Consider the following 17875-nt stretch of genomic DNA (forward strand, 5'->3'; position numbering starts at 1 on the left):
TACAAATTTAAGTGCCTAATTTTTGATGCCCTGGTTTTTAAGCATTAGCTGCTGCATTTAAGTAGGTAGATGAAATAGATATAAAGACACAGATTCTCAGCTCAGGCAGGTTTGGGAGGTCTTTCTGAAGCAGAGGGAAGGGGCTTGGAGTATTTAAATTGAGAGGCTGCTCTAAGCATAAGGGGTGGTGTAAAACAGAAAGCACAAAGCCAGGACTTTAACAAACATAAGCATTTGTGATGTATGGCTCTCTTCTAAAAAGGCTGACTCATCAAGTTCTTCCAAGTGGGAGCCTCACTGCAGTCAAGTGATTTCAAAATGGCTCTACATAGAACAGCTTAAGGATCAGGGCATAAAAGGAACAACCAGCACCTTCTTAGTCAGCACATTTGCAGAGTGTATAGTCTCAGTCCTATCTGCTGACTTTAGTGACAAGAATACATTTTTACTACTTTTTATCTGTCCGGATTCCAGAACCAGCACAACTAAGGGAGTGAGGGGATGATGCATGATCAATAGAACTATAAACTCAACTCTCCATGTAGGGCCAGAATCTATCCTCAGTAACACGTGTACAAGCAACCCCAAACGCACATACATAGGTGCAAATGATGGTAAAATACAGCACAGAGAATCTGATGCTCTAGTCAGAGTCAACACCAAGTTTCACCTCCCAAGGGAAGTTCTGTAATTAGAACCCTCCCACCTGCCATCTTTTGACCTGTAAAACTCAGCTAGAAGTGATATTGACACACAATAAACGTGGGACCTCAAAATGCCATTTTTGCAGTCACTTTTCACAGCAGAGCAGCATTTTAGACACATTGACATGACGATTTCTCACCTCATCAGAAATATGGTCACAGTGCTCGATTAATCTGTGTCGCAATGGATGTCTGTTGATGTCTGTCAGGGTTTCTGGCTCTCTGTGTCCTCCAAGTATAAAGCCAACCATTTCTTGCAGCAACACATCTGAAGTGACTTGACGGACAATACGATGCAACAGTGCTGTTGATGTAAGGATCCCAATCTCTGAACTGAACAAGAAGTTTAATGTTAGCTACTGGATTCCAACTGAAAATATCAACTTAACTTGTTTTCTATCCAGTTGTTCCACGTGCGAAGAGACCACTCACGTTTGCATCAGCTGGGGTTCCATGACACCAACAAAAAATCGTTCCCGTACAGATCTTGCCATAGCAACAGCAGTAGTCTAAAACACAGGCCACAAAATGTTATCCTTTCAAACTCAAGAGATGTGGAACAATATTATCTGCCAAACTAGTTTTGGATTACCCATATTTATTCCCGAAAACATTTCAAACCTTTTGTGCTTCTTTAATGAGTTGATCACAGTAGTCAAACCAGGAGAGAAATGAAATCAAGGCTCTTTTCCCTGGAAAAGCAGATGCATCTTCTTTGTGGCTATATGAATCCAAACTGGAGGACACAAGAGCAAATATATATATTTTAGTTTAGATACCTTTAAAGAAAACTGGGCCTAATACTACTTCCACTGAATTCAATGGCAACATTCTCCATCTGCTTTAATGGGAGCAGGAGTGCTATTAGAGAGAAAAGAGGGAAAATTAACAGTTTTCCTGTTGGTCTTCCACAAATCCTGCAGTGCTATCATTACCAGTCTATTGATTTCAACGGCATGCTAAAGTATACTTGGTATGGCCAGCAGAAGAATTCTACATGGATGGACCTAGAATGTTTTAACAGGTTTTTAAGTCATAAGGGTCACCTAATCTCACCTCCCAAGTAACAGAGGCCATAGAAATTGACCTAGTCATTCCTGAGGTAGTGGGATTATTCTTCCCTACTACATAAGTGAACTACCAAGCCCACTCCATAGTTTGGGGCTGAACTAGAGCATATCTTTTTCAAAAAGAGTCAGTCAATCTCAACCTGAAGTCTCCAAGTGATGATGGATTCACCACATCTCTTCGTAAGTTGTCCTAACAGTGGACTACCCTACTAAAAATTGCATCTTATTTTCAATTTGATTTTTAGTTACTTCTATTTCCAGCAACTGGATCTTATATCACCTTTGGCTGCTAAAGAACTTTTTAAAATCAGATAAATCATCCCAGTGTAGAAACTTACAGACCACGATCAAGTACTGGGACCAAGACAGAGTATGGTGGGACAGAGTATGGGGAAGTAAATTCCAAAGTATTTTTAGAGTCTAACATACAAGTAGTTAGGACAACAGGCTTACTATCTTTTGCCCCATGTTGATGAGTCAGATAATAATTGTATTTGCCCTCTTGACTTTTACTACCAAAATGTTAAAACAGTCCTTCATCAAACAGATACTTCCTGTTTCTCTTGGATCCGTGTGCTCACTGAACGCACCAAAAAGTTTGTCTACTAATTTCCTATGTCCTTGACATTCAAACAGGAAAATAATCCAAGGCCTGATTCTGCAGTTATACCACAGCCAGATCTCTAATCTAATTCAATGGGAGAGCTGCTCTCAAATGATTGACTGTGCATGGACTGGCAGCTGAATCTGCCCATAACTCAATAATCACTGCAATGTATGTCTCAAGTCTTAAGAGTACTACTATATTGTATCTGGATTCTGTTAATGAAACTGCTTGCATAGTGCCTTATCTGTACTAGAGGTCTTAGCTAATGGCAGAAATTTAGTTTCAGTATGTGGTACAGAGTTATCTAAAATATTAAAAACAGAAACAATATTCTTACCCCCAGTTAATTGCCTCAACCGATTCAATATCTAATGGATCCAAGGACAGAGGCAGGGCTTTGTAGAGTGTGGTGAGCCTGTCCGTCAGCAATTCACATAAGCAAGTGCTCTGAGTCAAGCACTTGGCTGCTGCTGGCTCTGGCAAACTCACTAAGAGCATGAGGCCTTCACATGCCTTTACTGCTATTCGACCATCCTGTCAAATAGACATGGAAGAGTTAAATAAATCAGGAACGATGTTTATTTGAAATCAAAACACCAGAAACCAAAGGATCTTTGAAACAGAATCAAAAATGGACTGAATGGATTTCTTGATGTTCCGTGTTCAAAAATTAGAATAGACATTTCTACTAAATTTGTTTTAGAATCTTTCTTTTGAAGAGGGTTATTGACATGGTAAGCATGACATTCAAGTTTATATAACCAGTGCTAAAAAGAGTATACACTGGCTTGGGGTTAATTTAATGTAAAACATCACTTTACAACTATGGAGTATGTAAAGTTTTCTGCTCTTGACACCATTATAGTAAACAGGGCCTTACTTATCCAATTCCCCTTGAAGTTAATTCTAAATGATCTCTTTGAATTCAGCAGGACTTGAATCAGACCCATAGTGGTTGTTTTGACAAGAAATCAGGTCTACTGAAGCTTTTACAAAAAGTGTGTTTGGTTTAACTGATGCTATATAAAGTAGCCCTTTCTTCCATTTTCCATATTCCTTTGTGATATAATTAAACCACTCAACTTGCTTTGGAAGCATACAACATCCTTAAACTAGTTGATCCCAATGAATATCAGATTGCAGTCAATTCATTTTCTAGAATTTTTTGTTTTGTTTTCACCTGGAAATTTGCAAAAGAAATGGTTTACCAAAAAGCTATCGGATTTCTTAAGAATTAAATCACACACACACACACACACACACACACACACCCACCCCCCTATTGTAAATGACTCCCTTCCAGCAACATCCAAAACACTTTACTCATTTTACCACTCTGAGCAGAATCAAAAATGACTCACTGGGCTTTTTGTGAGATTTAGCAAAGAATTCACTAAATTATAGTCTTGGTTTAGACGAATAGCTGAGGCCTCAGGTGATGAAGTGACATTTAGTTCATCCAGACTTGTGGATAGATCATCTTCCTTCTCTATTTGCTCCGCTCCAGCAGCATTAGATATTTCTTCAGGTTGAACGGACTGTCCAGTGTCTGTCATCAAGGAATCTTGGCCTTTTAGCATGTCTTCTGTAATTACGCTTGCTGATCCTTTGGAAGCCAATGCTTTTAACTTGTTCTGAAAAGCATTACATTAGGACAGGAGATTATACTGATCAAAATGCTGTTTGCCTTAAAGCAGAAATTTACTAAAATAAAGAAAAGGAGTACTTGTGGCACCTTAGAGACTAACAAATTTATTAGAGCATAAGCTTTCGTGAGCTACAGCTCACTTCATCGGATGCATTTGGTGGAAAAAACAGAGGAGAGATTTATATACACACACACAGAGAACATGAAACAATGGGTTTATCATACACACTGTAAGGAGAGGTTTCAGAGTAGCAGCCGTGTTAGTCTGTATTCGCAAAAAAAAAAAAATTTGTTAGTCTCTAAGGTGCCACAAGTACTGTAAGGAGAGTGATCACTTAAGATAAGCCATCACCAGCAGCGGGGGGGGGGGGGGGGGGGGGGGGGGGGAGGAGGAAAACCTTTCATGGTGACAAGCAAGGTAGGCTAATTCCAGCAGTTAACAAGAATATCAGAGGAACAGTGGGGGGTGGGGTGGGAGGGAGAAATACCATGGGGAAATAGTTTTACTTTGTGTAATGACTCATCCATTCCCAGTCTCTATTCAAGCCTAAGTTAATTGTATCCAGTTTGCAAATTAATTCCAATTCAGCAGTCTCTCGTCTGTTTTTGAAGCTTTTTTGTTGAAGTATAGCCACTCTTAGGTCTGTGATCGAGTGACCAGAGAGATTGAAGTGTTCTCCAACTGGTTTTTGAATGTTATAATTCTTGATGTCTGATTTGTGTCCATTCATTCTTTTACGTAGAGACTGTCCAGTTTGACCAATGTACATGGCAGAGGGGCATTGCTGGCACATGATGGCATATATCACATTGCTGGATGCGCAGGTGAACGAGCCTCTGACAGCGTGGCCGTGATTAGGCCCTATGATGGTATCCCCTGAATAGATATGTGGACAGAGTTGGCAACGGGCTTTGTTGCAAGGATAGGTTCCTGGGTTAGTGGTTCTGTTGTGTGGTGTGTGGTTGCTGGTGAGTATTTGCTTCAGATTGGGGGGCCGTCTGTAAGCAAGGACTGGTCTGTCTCCCAAGATCTGTGAGAGTGATGGGTCGTCCTTCAGGATAGGTTGTAGATCCTTGATGATGCGTTGGAGAGGTTTTAGTTGGGGGCTGAAGGTGATGGCTGTGGCGTTCTGTCATTTTCTTTGGTGGGCCTGTCCTGTAGTAGGTGACTTCTGGGTACTCTTCTGGCTCTGTCAATCTGTTTCTTCACTTCAGCAGGTGGGTATTGTAGTTGTAGGAATGCATGATAGAGATCTTGTAGGTGTTTGTCTCTGTCTGAGGGGTTGGAGCAAATGCGGTTATATCGTAGCGCTTGGCTGTAGACAATGGATCGAGTGGTATGATCTGGATGAAAGCTAGAGGCATGTAGGTAGGAATAGCGGTCAGTAGGTTTCCGATATAGGGTGGTGTTTATGTGACCATCGCTTATTAGCACCGTAGTGTCCAGGAAGTGGATCTCTTGTGTGGACTGGTCCAGGCTGAGGTCATGCATTCCTACAACTACAATAACCACCTGCCGAAGTGAAGAAACAGATTGACAGAGCCAGAAGAGTACCCAGAAGTCACCTACTACAGGACAGGCCCAACAAAGAAAACAACAGAACGCCACAAGTACTCCTTTTCTTTTTGCGAATACAGACTAACACGGCTGCTACTCTGAAACTAAAATAAAGGTTTATGTAACACATACATCAAGTACAGTAGAACCTCAGAGTTACGAGCACCTTGGGAATGGAGGCTGTTCATAATTCCGAAATGTTCATAACTCTGAACAAAACATTATGATTGTTCTTTCAAAAATTTATATCTTTGAAACTTTACTATTCAGAAGAAAATGCTGCTTTGAACCATCTTTCATTTAAATGAAACAAGCACAGAGACAGTTTCCTTACCTTGTCAAATCTTTTTTTTTTAAACTTTCCCTTTATTGTTTTAGTACTTTACATTTAAAATAGTGCTGTACTGTATTTCAGTTTTTTCTTTTTGTCTCTGCTGCTGCCTGATTGCATACTTCCAGTTCCAAATGAACTGTGTGGTTGAATGGTCAGTTTGTAACTCTGCGGTTCGTAACTGAGGTTCTACTGTAGCTCTTTACAAGGTTGGATGTATTAGTCGTGTAGTATATTATGAGTGCAGAAGCATCTGAATATTTAAATTTAACACATTTTGTACTTTATCAAAATTTCTCCCAAACTCTATACCAAACCATTTTAAGGCTGCTTCTGCGTTAGTCTGTCCAAGACAAATGAAAAGAGATGATCTTGTTCTTTATATCAAACAACTGAAATGGATATTATTTGATTTGTCCAATCTCCAATACGAATTTCGTATTTACTTTATGCAGGCAGCTTTTGACACTAGCACATGGTTTTTCAGGTCAAGACCTCAATCCATTTTATCTCTGTGACTATGGAAACACCATTTCCGATTCCAATCAGAAAATGAAATTGATTCTTCATTTGTAGAGATTTTGCCTTCAAAGTGGAAAAAAAGCCTCTCTAAGACTTGAGCTACTCAAGTGATATTTTTTTTCTGTTTGTATTTTTTAAAGATATCTAGTAGATTTCATAGAGGGGAAGGAGTGGGTGCCAAGTTATCACTGGACACCTAGTACTTGTACAAAACTTTCTTGAGAGTTGTAGGACATTTGCTTTGTTACCTTGAAAGAATGTGACCCAGCCTTCTTTCTATAAATGTGTTTTGTACAAATAAAAGATATATTTACATTAGTGTTCTACAAGACCGAGTGAGAGATTGGTTGTGGGGTAAGGTTTCTCTGTTTTTTCTGGCACAGACCTAGATGAGTAAATTCTGTATTAGACTCATACATTGAACTTCACCCTTAAGACCAATTTTTCAAGTGATCACAGTAATAAGATTATAAATCCTATGACATTTATGATAAGGCCACAGTTATTTCAAATACTGCACAAGCATTAAACATTTAAAAGAGTCACCAGTTGGGTTACCAGCTTTTAGTATATACAAACCAGGAGGGAATAAATACACGACAGTCAGACAGCAAACTACAAAAATTCTCTGAACACTTGCCTAGATGATGAGCATTTTTTGTGGAGACACTGTTCTGCATTGCTACTGTGCACGAATATACTGAAGTCCATGGAGAGGTAACCCAGGGATCACAATTTATAGTCTACTCCATGATCCAACAGAAGTATAATTTGGGGATATGTTGAAAAGATTATGGTTTCAAAGAACATAAAATTGTCTTTTCTACAAGTAGGTCTTTTTTCTACACTGCGAAAGGCCTAAGGATGCAAAGCAATCAGTATGTTAATGTACATTATCCTTAAAACTGAAATTACTGAACCTCCTAGAGTATATTTCTTGTTGTCTATAAATGGGAAGTGCCTGTATCAAGAACAATAACCCCTGTATGTGAAGGCTTGAATTCCACAAGTGAATCCTTAGAGTGATGTGCTATGTTCAAACTCAGTTATTTCTGATACGTGCAGGTAATGTCAGCCTCTGTACATCAGAACAAATGCATTCAGAGTTTCTGTGTATATTTAAGTTTGCATGTGTCTAGTCATGCAGTTCTGAAGTCTAGCTGCTCACCTGCCTCCTGCAAGAGTGCAGGACAAGATCCTGAATCACCTAATAGAAAAGGTTACATAAAATACATATTCAATGCTTTCTAGCAAAGCTCTCCTCTGAGTGACCTGATCAGAAAACCCAGTAGAGAGTAAGCAATATAAAAATACATTGGTACATTTTCATGACATAGATAAACATTGGGGGGGTCAAATTCACCTTATCATTAAGTGACTTCACAGCTTGTTAGCTTGCAGTAACCAAAAGGGGTAGGGAATACTGAAAATGTAATTTTATAAACTGATGGTACAGCCTCGCTTTGAATATTGTATTCAATTTTGGTCACTCCACAACCACCCAGATACAGCAGAAATAGAAAAGTTCCAGAGGAGGGAAGTGGAAATGATCAACAGTATGGAAAACCTTCCATATCAGGAGAGATTACAAAGGTAAGGACTATTTAGAAAGGAAATGAGTAAGAGGGGACATGACAGAGGTTTATAAAATAATGAACGAGACAGAAAAGGTAAATCAGCCATTTCTATGTATCCTCTCAAATCAGAAACAAGGGGACACTCAATAAATTAAGTGGTAACTAATTTAAAGCTGATGAAAAGAAACTCTTTTACACCACACACATATAGCATAAGGAACTCACTGCCACAGATCTAAGTAGGATTCAAAAATGGCTTACAGAAGGTTACTTCAACTGCCATTCACCTAGCAAATTTATTTTCCCAAGAGATGTAGCTATGCAATTGATCCTAATGCTTGTTAAGCAACACAGCTGAAAACTTCTGTAATAGAATGACTAATTCGGTAGTGAACAACTGAAAAAAAGCCGATAGTTTAAACAGAGAATCAAATAGGTGCCTGCTGGGTTTTTTTTTTTTTTTCAACTTTAGAAGTAGATGAGATACAGCACAGCTCAACAAACAAACTTCCAGCAGGATGCCATATTTAGATATACCTGCAGGTACGGTTTTGAAGTGATGCACCAGAGTTTCAGCTATAAATTATGTCTGTGTTAATGATATTTGCAAGATAAGTATCAGATGGCATACTGGGAATTTACCCTCTTAGGTCTTCCAAGGTCTGAGATGGATATCAAGTTACAAATTAGAGCCTCTGAAAGGCTAGGGGCATGGACTGGCAGAATCAACAAACTCTGCATTCCAATTAAATGAATCTAAAATGTCCTGTGTGAAAATAACTCTCCTCTAGAAGTTGTGAAGAGGACTGCCATGGGCTAATATGATTAGAAACATTGGAGCTTCCAATAATCTCTTAAGGCTTGGCCTGAGCTCTAAGACAAAACTCAGTGATCCTAGAACTCTCTTTGAAATTCAGTAGTACCCTGAAGTTTCCAAATCTTCCTGCTGTTAAACTTTCTAATTCTGATGTCAATCAACACTGTGGCTATTCAGGCTAGCATTCCAGACCACATACATCACTACCAACTACGGGTCCAATCCTCCAAGGCCCTCAGCATTTTGCAAGGTGCATTCAAAGCCTCATGGGATAGTCACTTATTCTCCAATGCCTGAGGCAAAGAACAAAGCAAGAAGTCCAATTTTACTCCTGAATGCAGGAGTCCCATGTTACGTTCACGACATTGTTACTTTCCCACTGATTGACTAAGGCCTGGTCTACGCTAGGGGAGGAAATCGATCTAAGTTACGCAACTTCAGCTACGTGAATAACGTAGCTGAAGTTGATGTGCTTAGATCTACTCACCGCAGTGTCTTCACTGCGGCGAGTCGACAGCTGACACTCTTGCATCGACTCCACCTGCGCCTCTCGCTCCGGTGGAGTACCAGAGTCGACGGGAGAGTGCTCGGCGATCGATTTATCGCGTCTACACTAGACACGATAAATTGACCCCTGCTGGATCGATCACTGCCCAGCAATCTTGCGGGTAATGTAGACAAGTCCTAAGATGCTGGTTTTCTAATTTGGAGAGTGCCCTCTAATGGTTGCATTAGGCATGGTTTCAATCAGAAAAATATGTGAGCTCTGAATGAAGATGTGGAACAAAAGAATGAGACTGTTTCTCTAATAGAAAATAAAAATAAAAGAAAATCCCTTGAATACTTTAAAGAAAATGACACTCAGTTAATTGAAAGCAACCAGTGCAGCACCAATCTGCTTCTCCGGAATTTTTTGGCTGTAATATACCAGTCTTGAAATATAGCTGTAAACATACCTCAAGAAAGAAGTTGACCAGGTATGGATCCTGTTTCAGCTTTGCACATACTATGCAGAGAAACTGAATTTCTTCATTTTCTGTCGGTGCTGTTAGAACTTCACCGCAAAGTCTGATTAATTTCTGTGGGTGGGGAGGGAAAAAGTAGACAATTAAAAGTGGAAGAAACCCAATAGCCTATCGGTAGGCACTCCAGGCTGAATTCTCTTCTCAAAGCGGTTCTCTGATGACATTAAGGTACATTGACTTCAACAGAGTTATTCCAGATTTACACCGGTATACATGAGATGATATCATTTACTACTTGCACTGCAGTAACACTCAGAGGTCCCAATCAGTAATTTGTTATTGCACTGGGTGATTAAAAACAAAACAAAAAACCCCAAACAGAAACCCCACACAAGAGAGAAACCATTACATTTGACATCCAAAAAGCCTGTCATACACAAATAAATGTTTGTTTGAAACCTGAACTGTACCTGCACTGGTTTATATACATTTATATGTGGGAGAAGAGGTTGTCGAATTCTTCCGAGAAGTTTGGTATAGAAAGACAAAACTTGCTGTTTCATTCCGGGAGGACACTAGATCACAACAGAAATAGAATAATGATGAAATAAACAACATACAAACTGATCATCCAAAACAGCTGAGATTAAATTGAAATATGATTAACATCCTTTTGAACAGCTTTATCATAAATAAACAGATCAATTTAAATAGTTGATCAAAAACAACTGAAAATGTTAGCAAGACCTAATTATACATGCTTTATTTTATTAAAAAAAAACACACCCTTTACATTAATTAATTGAATGCATGCTTTTAAATTATATTTATTTTCACAAAACTTGATAATTTTAACATCTAAGAGCATATGCCTAGCCAACTCAGTCATATAGCAGAACACAGAGAGTGGGTTGTGGGAAGGTTTATGCCACTACAGAAGCCCAGCATCATAATCAACAACTTAGGTACAGCTCTACTGCAAGTAAAATCATCACACTTAACACCCTACTAAGGGTTTGTCTACATGAGAGGATTTTTTTAAAATTTGAGTTAACTGACTGCTAGGTAGCTTGAATTACCTAGCACTCTTGTACATGCTAATCTGAACACTCCACAAATGTTTGTTCCAGGACAAAAATGCCTGTAATCTACCCAAGGGCTCAGCCTAAAGTAAATCCCTAATATTTGTGGTGTATTCATAGTAGCTTGTCCAAGCATGTTAACTTTAGTTAGTTAACAGACAATCAATTAACTTGAGTTAAAAAAGTCTAGTGGAGCCATACCGTGATGGTAGAAAAAAATGTAACAAGCCTAAGGGTATGTCTACATAGCAGCTGGGAGGTGTGATTTGCAGCTTGGGTTTAGACATACATGTAGTAACTCTGCTCAAGCTAGCGCCTAAAAACAGCAGTGTGACCATGGAGCTTAGATTAGCCGCCTCTGTATGTACACAGGAGGTCAGACAGGATTGTATTCAGATGGCTACTCTGAGCTGCTGTGGCCACACTGCTATTTGTGGGTGCTAGCTCAAGCAGAACTAGCATATGTATGTCTACTCAAGATGGGAATTACTCCTCCCAGCTGCTGTGTAGACATACCGTAGTCAGAACAAAGTGAGAGTATTCCCTAACTGGAGTTAACTGCAACACCGTGCACACATTGAACCACATATTTATTTCAGGTGTACTGAATCACAGAATTGTAGGGGCTGAAAGGGACCTCAAAAGGTCAACTAGTCCACACATGGTGAAGTATGAATGGTAATTCACAAATGGTAATGTATAAATGACATGCTGTCCAAGACTCACTTGTGCAGACATATTTTTGTAAATGTAATGACTTCTCTTGACTCTTAAAAGCACTTTGCCAGTTTTGCATTTCACACAGCTCAACTGCATCATGTTTTCTTCACAGAGTTTGTAGTTGTATCAAACCAACTATATTTCTAATAAATACACTGCTAATTAAATACCCCAGCCATGTTATGTATTATGGCACCTCATTAACCAGGCTGCAAGACAGATGCCACAATGATAGGAATATTGGGAGAAAGGTGGTCCCAGAAGGAAGAGATTGCTGTCCCCCAGGCTCAGAGAAACTGAAAACTATCTTTATACATTAGAACCAGCCAGACAAGACAAGAAACATCAAGTGAATGTGTGAAAGGTGCAAGACTGACAACCCTGGTGAATGAAGTGCTCTATTTATCCTCAGAACAGGCAGCAGGAGAGAAAGTTCTTACATTGTCCAACTGATGGACTTCCCCAATGACATGAAGGTACTACCATGAGGGATGAAAGAGTAATTGGGTCTCCATGATGCAGTCAATCCTTGGCCTTTCAGTAGATAAGGCTGCCAAGAATGGCACCAACAGTTTTGAGGACATTTCCTGTTACTGGGAAATGGACTGAGATCCCAAAACACACTTCACACAGGCCACAGAATAGCCATGAAAACTTAACACCAAGTGGTCAATACTGACCTGGGCTAGGTTTGTACCAGTGACATAGATGGGAAAGACTCTAAGGTTACTAGAGTATGTAAAAGATGAAACTGTACAAACATTAATTAAAATACTAATTATGTGCTATCACCATCTAACTGATAGTCCTGAGCCATCCAGTTCTCTACAGTTAAAATAAAATATTGGTCCCATGCAATTCAGAACTTTAGGAAGTTGAAAAGGCTTTTTTAATATATAGGGCCAAGCTGCCAATTGCAGTATAGCATGACTCAGAATGGGGCATAGAGCACAGGTGGCTTTATTCACCCTTCAGTCCCCTACACCCTTCCAGTTGTGGGGGCTGTAAGCCACCAAACTAGATTGGCACAAATTAGAGTAGACTCAGGGCTGGATTATCTCATGCTACATCCCTAAAGAGGCTGTTCCACCAGCCAGGACTGCGAGAGCTCTCTGGTCGCACGCCCTGTGGTGGGGAGGGGACCGCAGAGGTGGGAATACAGTTTGGGAAAACCTGAGGTGGTGCCGTAAGGCAGCTTTAAATCCCCTTTGCACCACCAGAGCAGAGCAAAAAGGACTTGAGATGCCATATGGAATCTCACCCATACCTCTCTCTGCTTTATTAAGTTATCTAAAGAGCACAGTGCCCGAGAGACTGTTTTATGGAGGGTAATTTGAATTCCTTTTGCAGCTCAGAGCACTAAATCAGGGACAGCATGCTTCTGTAATCTACATAACTGTTTTCAGGAAAACAAACAACAAAACTTAATAAATCATCTGTCACCCAAGCAAAATGCTGTACAAAGGAGAGTGAGTATTATTATCCCCATATACAGGTGGGAAAACTCAGGCAGAGAGCCAAAGTGACTTCTTGCTCAAGGTCACATAGTCAAGGTTTCCCAACTCCCAGGTCCTGTGCTCTAACCAATGGACCATACTACTTCACTTTGGCCAACTTGAATGACCACTCATTTGCTCATGTTACTTTGGAACTCCAGCAACATTCTTGGGTAATGTGAAACAAACCATCAGCAGCAAGATTTCATAGCGTTTACGGGTCTTATCCTGCCAGGTGTTGACCATCCTCAACTGACATAATTCTAATGGGACTGAAGGTCCTAAGTCTCAAAGGATGAGGCTCTTGCCCACCACCTGAGATGTACTTACATCAGCTTTCCCTAGTGTGTACAATGTCTCCAAGATCTTGTGATGTAGCAAATATTCCATACAAGGCCCTGTCTCTCCCGATTCCCTCTCATTTTCTTCTTGAACTAGAATATCCAACATCTGCTCCAGGTGAGAAGGAATGTTGGTATCAGTCACAGGAGCTTTGTCATCTAAATAAAAAATATTCAGTTAAAATGATAAAAATAAAAACCAAATTTTCCTTTTCCTTTGAGTTCAATTATAAACCTTTGGTTTAAAACATGGCCATGATTCAAAATAACTATTAAAAAAGCCCTCTGAAAAAATTGTTACAACACAGTCAGTGAGCTGTAAAGAGAGTATTAATTGGATAATTCACATCTACATAAATATGCTGGCCCAAATTTTCAGAAGGGAAACAGATTTTGAATGCCTAACCCGAGACACTTTAAAGGGGCCTGATTTTGGCAGAGGGTTGAGCATGTGCCTCTGAAAATCAGGTCTCTTTAAGGTATCTCAAAATAGATACAAAGCATTACTGGTCACTTTTGAAAATGTGGACTACTAGATACATTATGGAGAAGTTTAACCTTAATGTGAAAAAAAAAGTCTGGAATACTAAATTTCTGAGACTGTACTAATCAGATGGCCCCAAAACAATCCAAGACTGGAATCTGTGGACAGCATCCAGAATCTACTTCGTTTCCACTTGAACAATTCCTTCAAGAGTGAGAGACAGAGAGAACTCTATTTTTTTTTAATCTCACAAATAATGTATATTCAAACTTCAAGCTCAGTTCAATTTTTTAAAAAATTCTTAAGTATGACTATTGCATCGTCTTTGTTAAGACTGTGTATTGTTTTATTCAAATTTCAGAGTACAGTTCAGTTCATAGATCTCTATAAAGGAAAAGAGCCAGATTTTGATCTCAGTTACACTGAAGGCCATGGAGTTACTTTGAATTTGCACTAGTGTAACTGAGAACAGGCATTAACCCAAGGTGTTGTATGGCACTGGTGTGTTTCTAGGAATTTAGAAACAAATTTTTATTTTGCCATATTTTAATTGGACAACTAACCCAGTGTGGAATTAGTCATTTCTTCTTATGCAATAACTTAAAAATACTGTAATGGTCATTTGAATGCAAAAGGAAACAAGGTCACAGAAGAGAATTGCCACATCAGGGCAATTTCAGTTCTCTCTCTGTCACCAGTTAACTTAGACTGACTTGTTGAAGTACGGCTTCTAACACCTAATCCTGCTCCCACTGAAGTAAAGGTAAAATTTCCATTGATTTCAAAGGTAGCATATCCAAACACATAGTTTTCAAGATCTTTTTGCAGATTTTCATTTGGGGGTAAGGTGGTGGTGAGGGAGAGGTAGCAGCAAGAATAAAAGCTTGGGTTTTTTGCAAATAAGTATTTAGTACAGAAGCCAAAGCTGAATTTATTTTTATTTTGCACCACACACACTTATATGTCAGTTTCCACATATCATCTCATCAGTTTCATCCTAGGAGGCACCACAAAGCATGTCCAAGGCCCAAGGCCCGCAGACTCAAGTTTCAGCTCTTAAGAGTACATATTGATTTAAACAAGAAATCAGAAGTCTGAGGATGTGAACACAACATTTAATAGCCACTCTAATAGGCATGCAGAGATAAGAGTACATAGGGCATGGTGATATTTGTCTTTAAAGACAACAGACTAGAACGAGTGATTAGGAGGACAATTATTTATGTATTTGTTGGAATGGTGGAAATGTGATTTACATTAAGCAAATACAGCCATAATTCAACTGAACAGCCAGCTTTTAAATTAAATGAAGAAGAGCAGAAGGCAGACACTACAGTTTTAATTAACTTTGATTTGATTCTGTCAAACATGGATGAAATCTGTAAGAACTTTCACAGTTGCAGTCTCAAAATATATTAAGGAGAGAAAATCTGAGAAAAAAATTAAAAAAAGATAAAATACAGAAAGATGCCCAGTACTGAGCATTGTATGAAAGTCTGACTGGCATCAGAAATGATCGTTCAAGTGTACATGACTGCAAAGTTATTTTGTGAAGACGTGGTAAAACCTTGGAAAGAAAAGGAAAACAGGCAATGCAACAGAAATGAGAAGAGTTATCAGAAGGATTACATTTCTGCAGATGTGTGTTTAGAGTGAACTGAACAGGTGAAGCCAGAAATTAGGTCTGACCTTAAAAGGTACAATTCTCAACAAGGTGCACAGGGAATGAGGCATTACATCCGCTGTTGTTCACCCTCTATCAAGGTGCTTTGTCAAGGGTAAATCAAAGATAAAGGATATTTTAAAACAAATGTTTTTTGTTACTTTAGAAAAAGAAAGAGGAACTTACTTAATGAAAACAGTTTTGCTATTTCCCAATCTTCACTTTTAAACAGCACTGAGGTAGTTCCAGTTTGCCTCTTTCCATAGTGAAGATGCAAAAAAAGTTCTCTTACCTGAGGTCTCTATGTAATAATGGGTAATTGCTTTCCAGTGGTAAACAAAATCTTCTTGCAACGGAAGGGATGGCGCAAGCTATGGAAACAAAACAAAACAAAAAACCCTAAGTGGTTAGAAATGATCAAAATATATTTCCTACATGACTGAAGGAGACTCTATCCTTATTCCCTAAGCAGTGGCTCTAAAATTGTTCATACATGGACCACATCTTATCAGTGAGATTGTCTCATGAACACCTGTACACCCATTTGTGATTTTACAACATACTTCGGCAACTAAAGGAATTGCTTACATAGGAAAGTACTTTCCAACTATTTATATATAAGTGTTTTGTCCTTTAAGAAGAAAGTTAATCACACTCCTTTGCTTCATATCACCTCCCCTTCCCACTCTCTCCCTCTGCTCCCCTGCTTACACTGGCCAGCTGCTTCCCTCATTTCTCCCCAGGACATTCCTCTCTCATTGACTGCTAGGAGCTCCCGCCCCTGAAAGAGGTCCCCTTTCATTTACAGGTTGAGGACTCCTTCTGGTTTCCAGCTATTTTTATAGCCTTCCTGGTTCTTCTTTGCAATTAAGAGACTGGGCACTTCAAAAGAGCAGCTGAAGACAAGGAAAGCCAGTATCATGGCCACCCAGCTCTCTATGGATTGCCAATAATTGCTTGGTGGAGCACAGCTGGTGGGCCCAAACATAAGACATGGCATTCACAGCTATTCACAACTAGAAAAGAACCTCCTATAACAAAAATCTCAAGACCTTCTACATATCAATCTTGGGCTCTATTTTATTTTATTACACAGAATTCTTCTTAGGAAAGAGCGCCAGAACAATTCACCCACACATGCAATGCAGCCATTCCAGAGGCCAGGATGCAGCAGCCAGCTGGATAATCACTGGGTAGAATGCTGCACAATAATGGGAGGAAAGGTCATCCTTACTGGAAAGGACCAAACTCCATGGCTCAGTATATTCCTCTTAGAAGACGCAAGAGCTGTCACTCCAGGGGGATTTGGAATCTGTGATTCTTCATGTCTAGATATTTCAAATTTGAGGCTTCAAACCATAAAACATTTCTTCCAATTTTCCCCTTTTGGGGCTTGAGTCGCCTCAAATCCCAATAAGCCAATGGGAAAGGAGGGCTCTCAAACCTTTGCATACCCTTGAAAATTTTATACATCCATCGTTTTTCTCTAGTTAATGAAGTTTACGTTTATCTTGGCTTAAAACGCAAAATCCAATATATGAACAGCACATCATGTGCTGAAGGAAAGTGGAGTTCTTAATATTACTGACCTTTTGTACACAGGACTTTGAAATGAAAGACATTCAAAAGTAACTGTGCATGGTGGCTAACTATGCCCATATCAGCGTTGGGACACTCACTCCCAAATGTCAACTAAGCAATCAAATTTACACACCATTTATCCATTCTCTGCTATCTGACTGCTCTTCTGTTCCCCCAAGGCTATTCTGGGGACTGACGTTACATTTTACCTCATAACATTTTAGTGCACCAAATGTCATGAGGCAAAAAAAAAAAAAAAGGCATCTGAAAGTCTTTCATTGAGCAGAACATTTATTTTACTAAAAAGAAAAGGAGTACTTGTGGCACCTTAGAGACTAACAAATTTATTAGAGCATAAGCTTTCGTGACGAAAGCTTATGCTCTAATAAATTTGTTAGTCTCTAAGGTGCCACAAGTACTCCTTTTCTTTTTGCGAATACAGACTAACACGGCTGCTACTCTGAAACCTGTCATAGGTGAATTAGGTGTTTCTGAAAGCCAGTGTCAGACTGAGGATTTCAAATTTCCAACACTGACAATAATTTATCCACAGAGCAGCAGCAGTCAGAAGCTTCCCAGACATTGCCTCTCCCCCAACAAATTGCCTCAACACAGCCCTCAGGGGACTGCTCTTAGAGGTGAAAAGGTAATTCAGGGTTAGATCCTGCTGTTCTTACTCAATTAAAATTCTTATTGGCCTCACTGAGTT

General features: G+C 39.4%; 1 protein-coding gene across 2 annotated transcripts in view; it reads right to left on the reverse strand.

Moving 5' to 3' along the window:
• The window catches only part of FHIP2A (FHF complex subunit HOOK interacting protein 2A), a 69498-nt gene that overhangs the window by 41427 nt on the left and 10196 nt on the right, over positions 1–17875 (reverse strand). For both annotated transcript variants that reach the window (XR_006282475.1, XM_038408613.2), the window contains exons 2-10: positions 15878–15956; positions 13428–13597; positions 10270–10374; positions 9791–9913; positions 3743–4015; positions 2719–2915; positions 1326–1440; positions 1137–1213; positions 845–1037 (exon numbers count right to left, since the gene is read on the reverse strand). Coding sequence is in view for 1 of the 2 variants with exons in the window: in XM_038408613.2 (XP_038264541.1) it covers positions 845–1037; positions 1137–1213; positions 1326–1440; positions 2719–2915; positions 3743–4015; positions 9791–9913; positions 10270–10374; positions 13428–13597; positions 15878–15956 (1332 nt within the window). In the remaining variant the exon portion in view is untranslated. The remainder of the gene's footprint in view (positions 1–844; positions 1038–1136; positions 1214–1325; positions 1441–2718; positions 2916–3742; positions 4016–9790; positions 9914–10269; positions 10375–13427; positions 13598–15877; positions 15957–17875) is intronic.

Source organism: Dermochelys coriacea, chromosome 7 (assembly GCF_009764565.3).
Source record: "Dermochelys coriacea isolate rDerCor1 chromosome 7, rDerCor1.pri.v4, whole genome shotgun sequence".
NCBI lineage: Eukaryota > Metazoa > Chordata > Testudines > Dermochelyidae > Dermochelys > Dermochelys coriacea.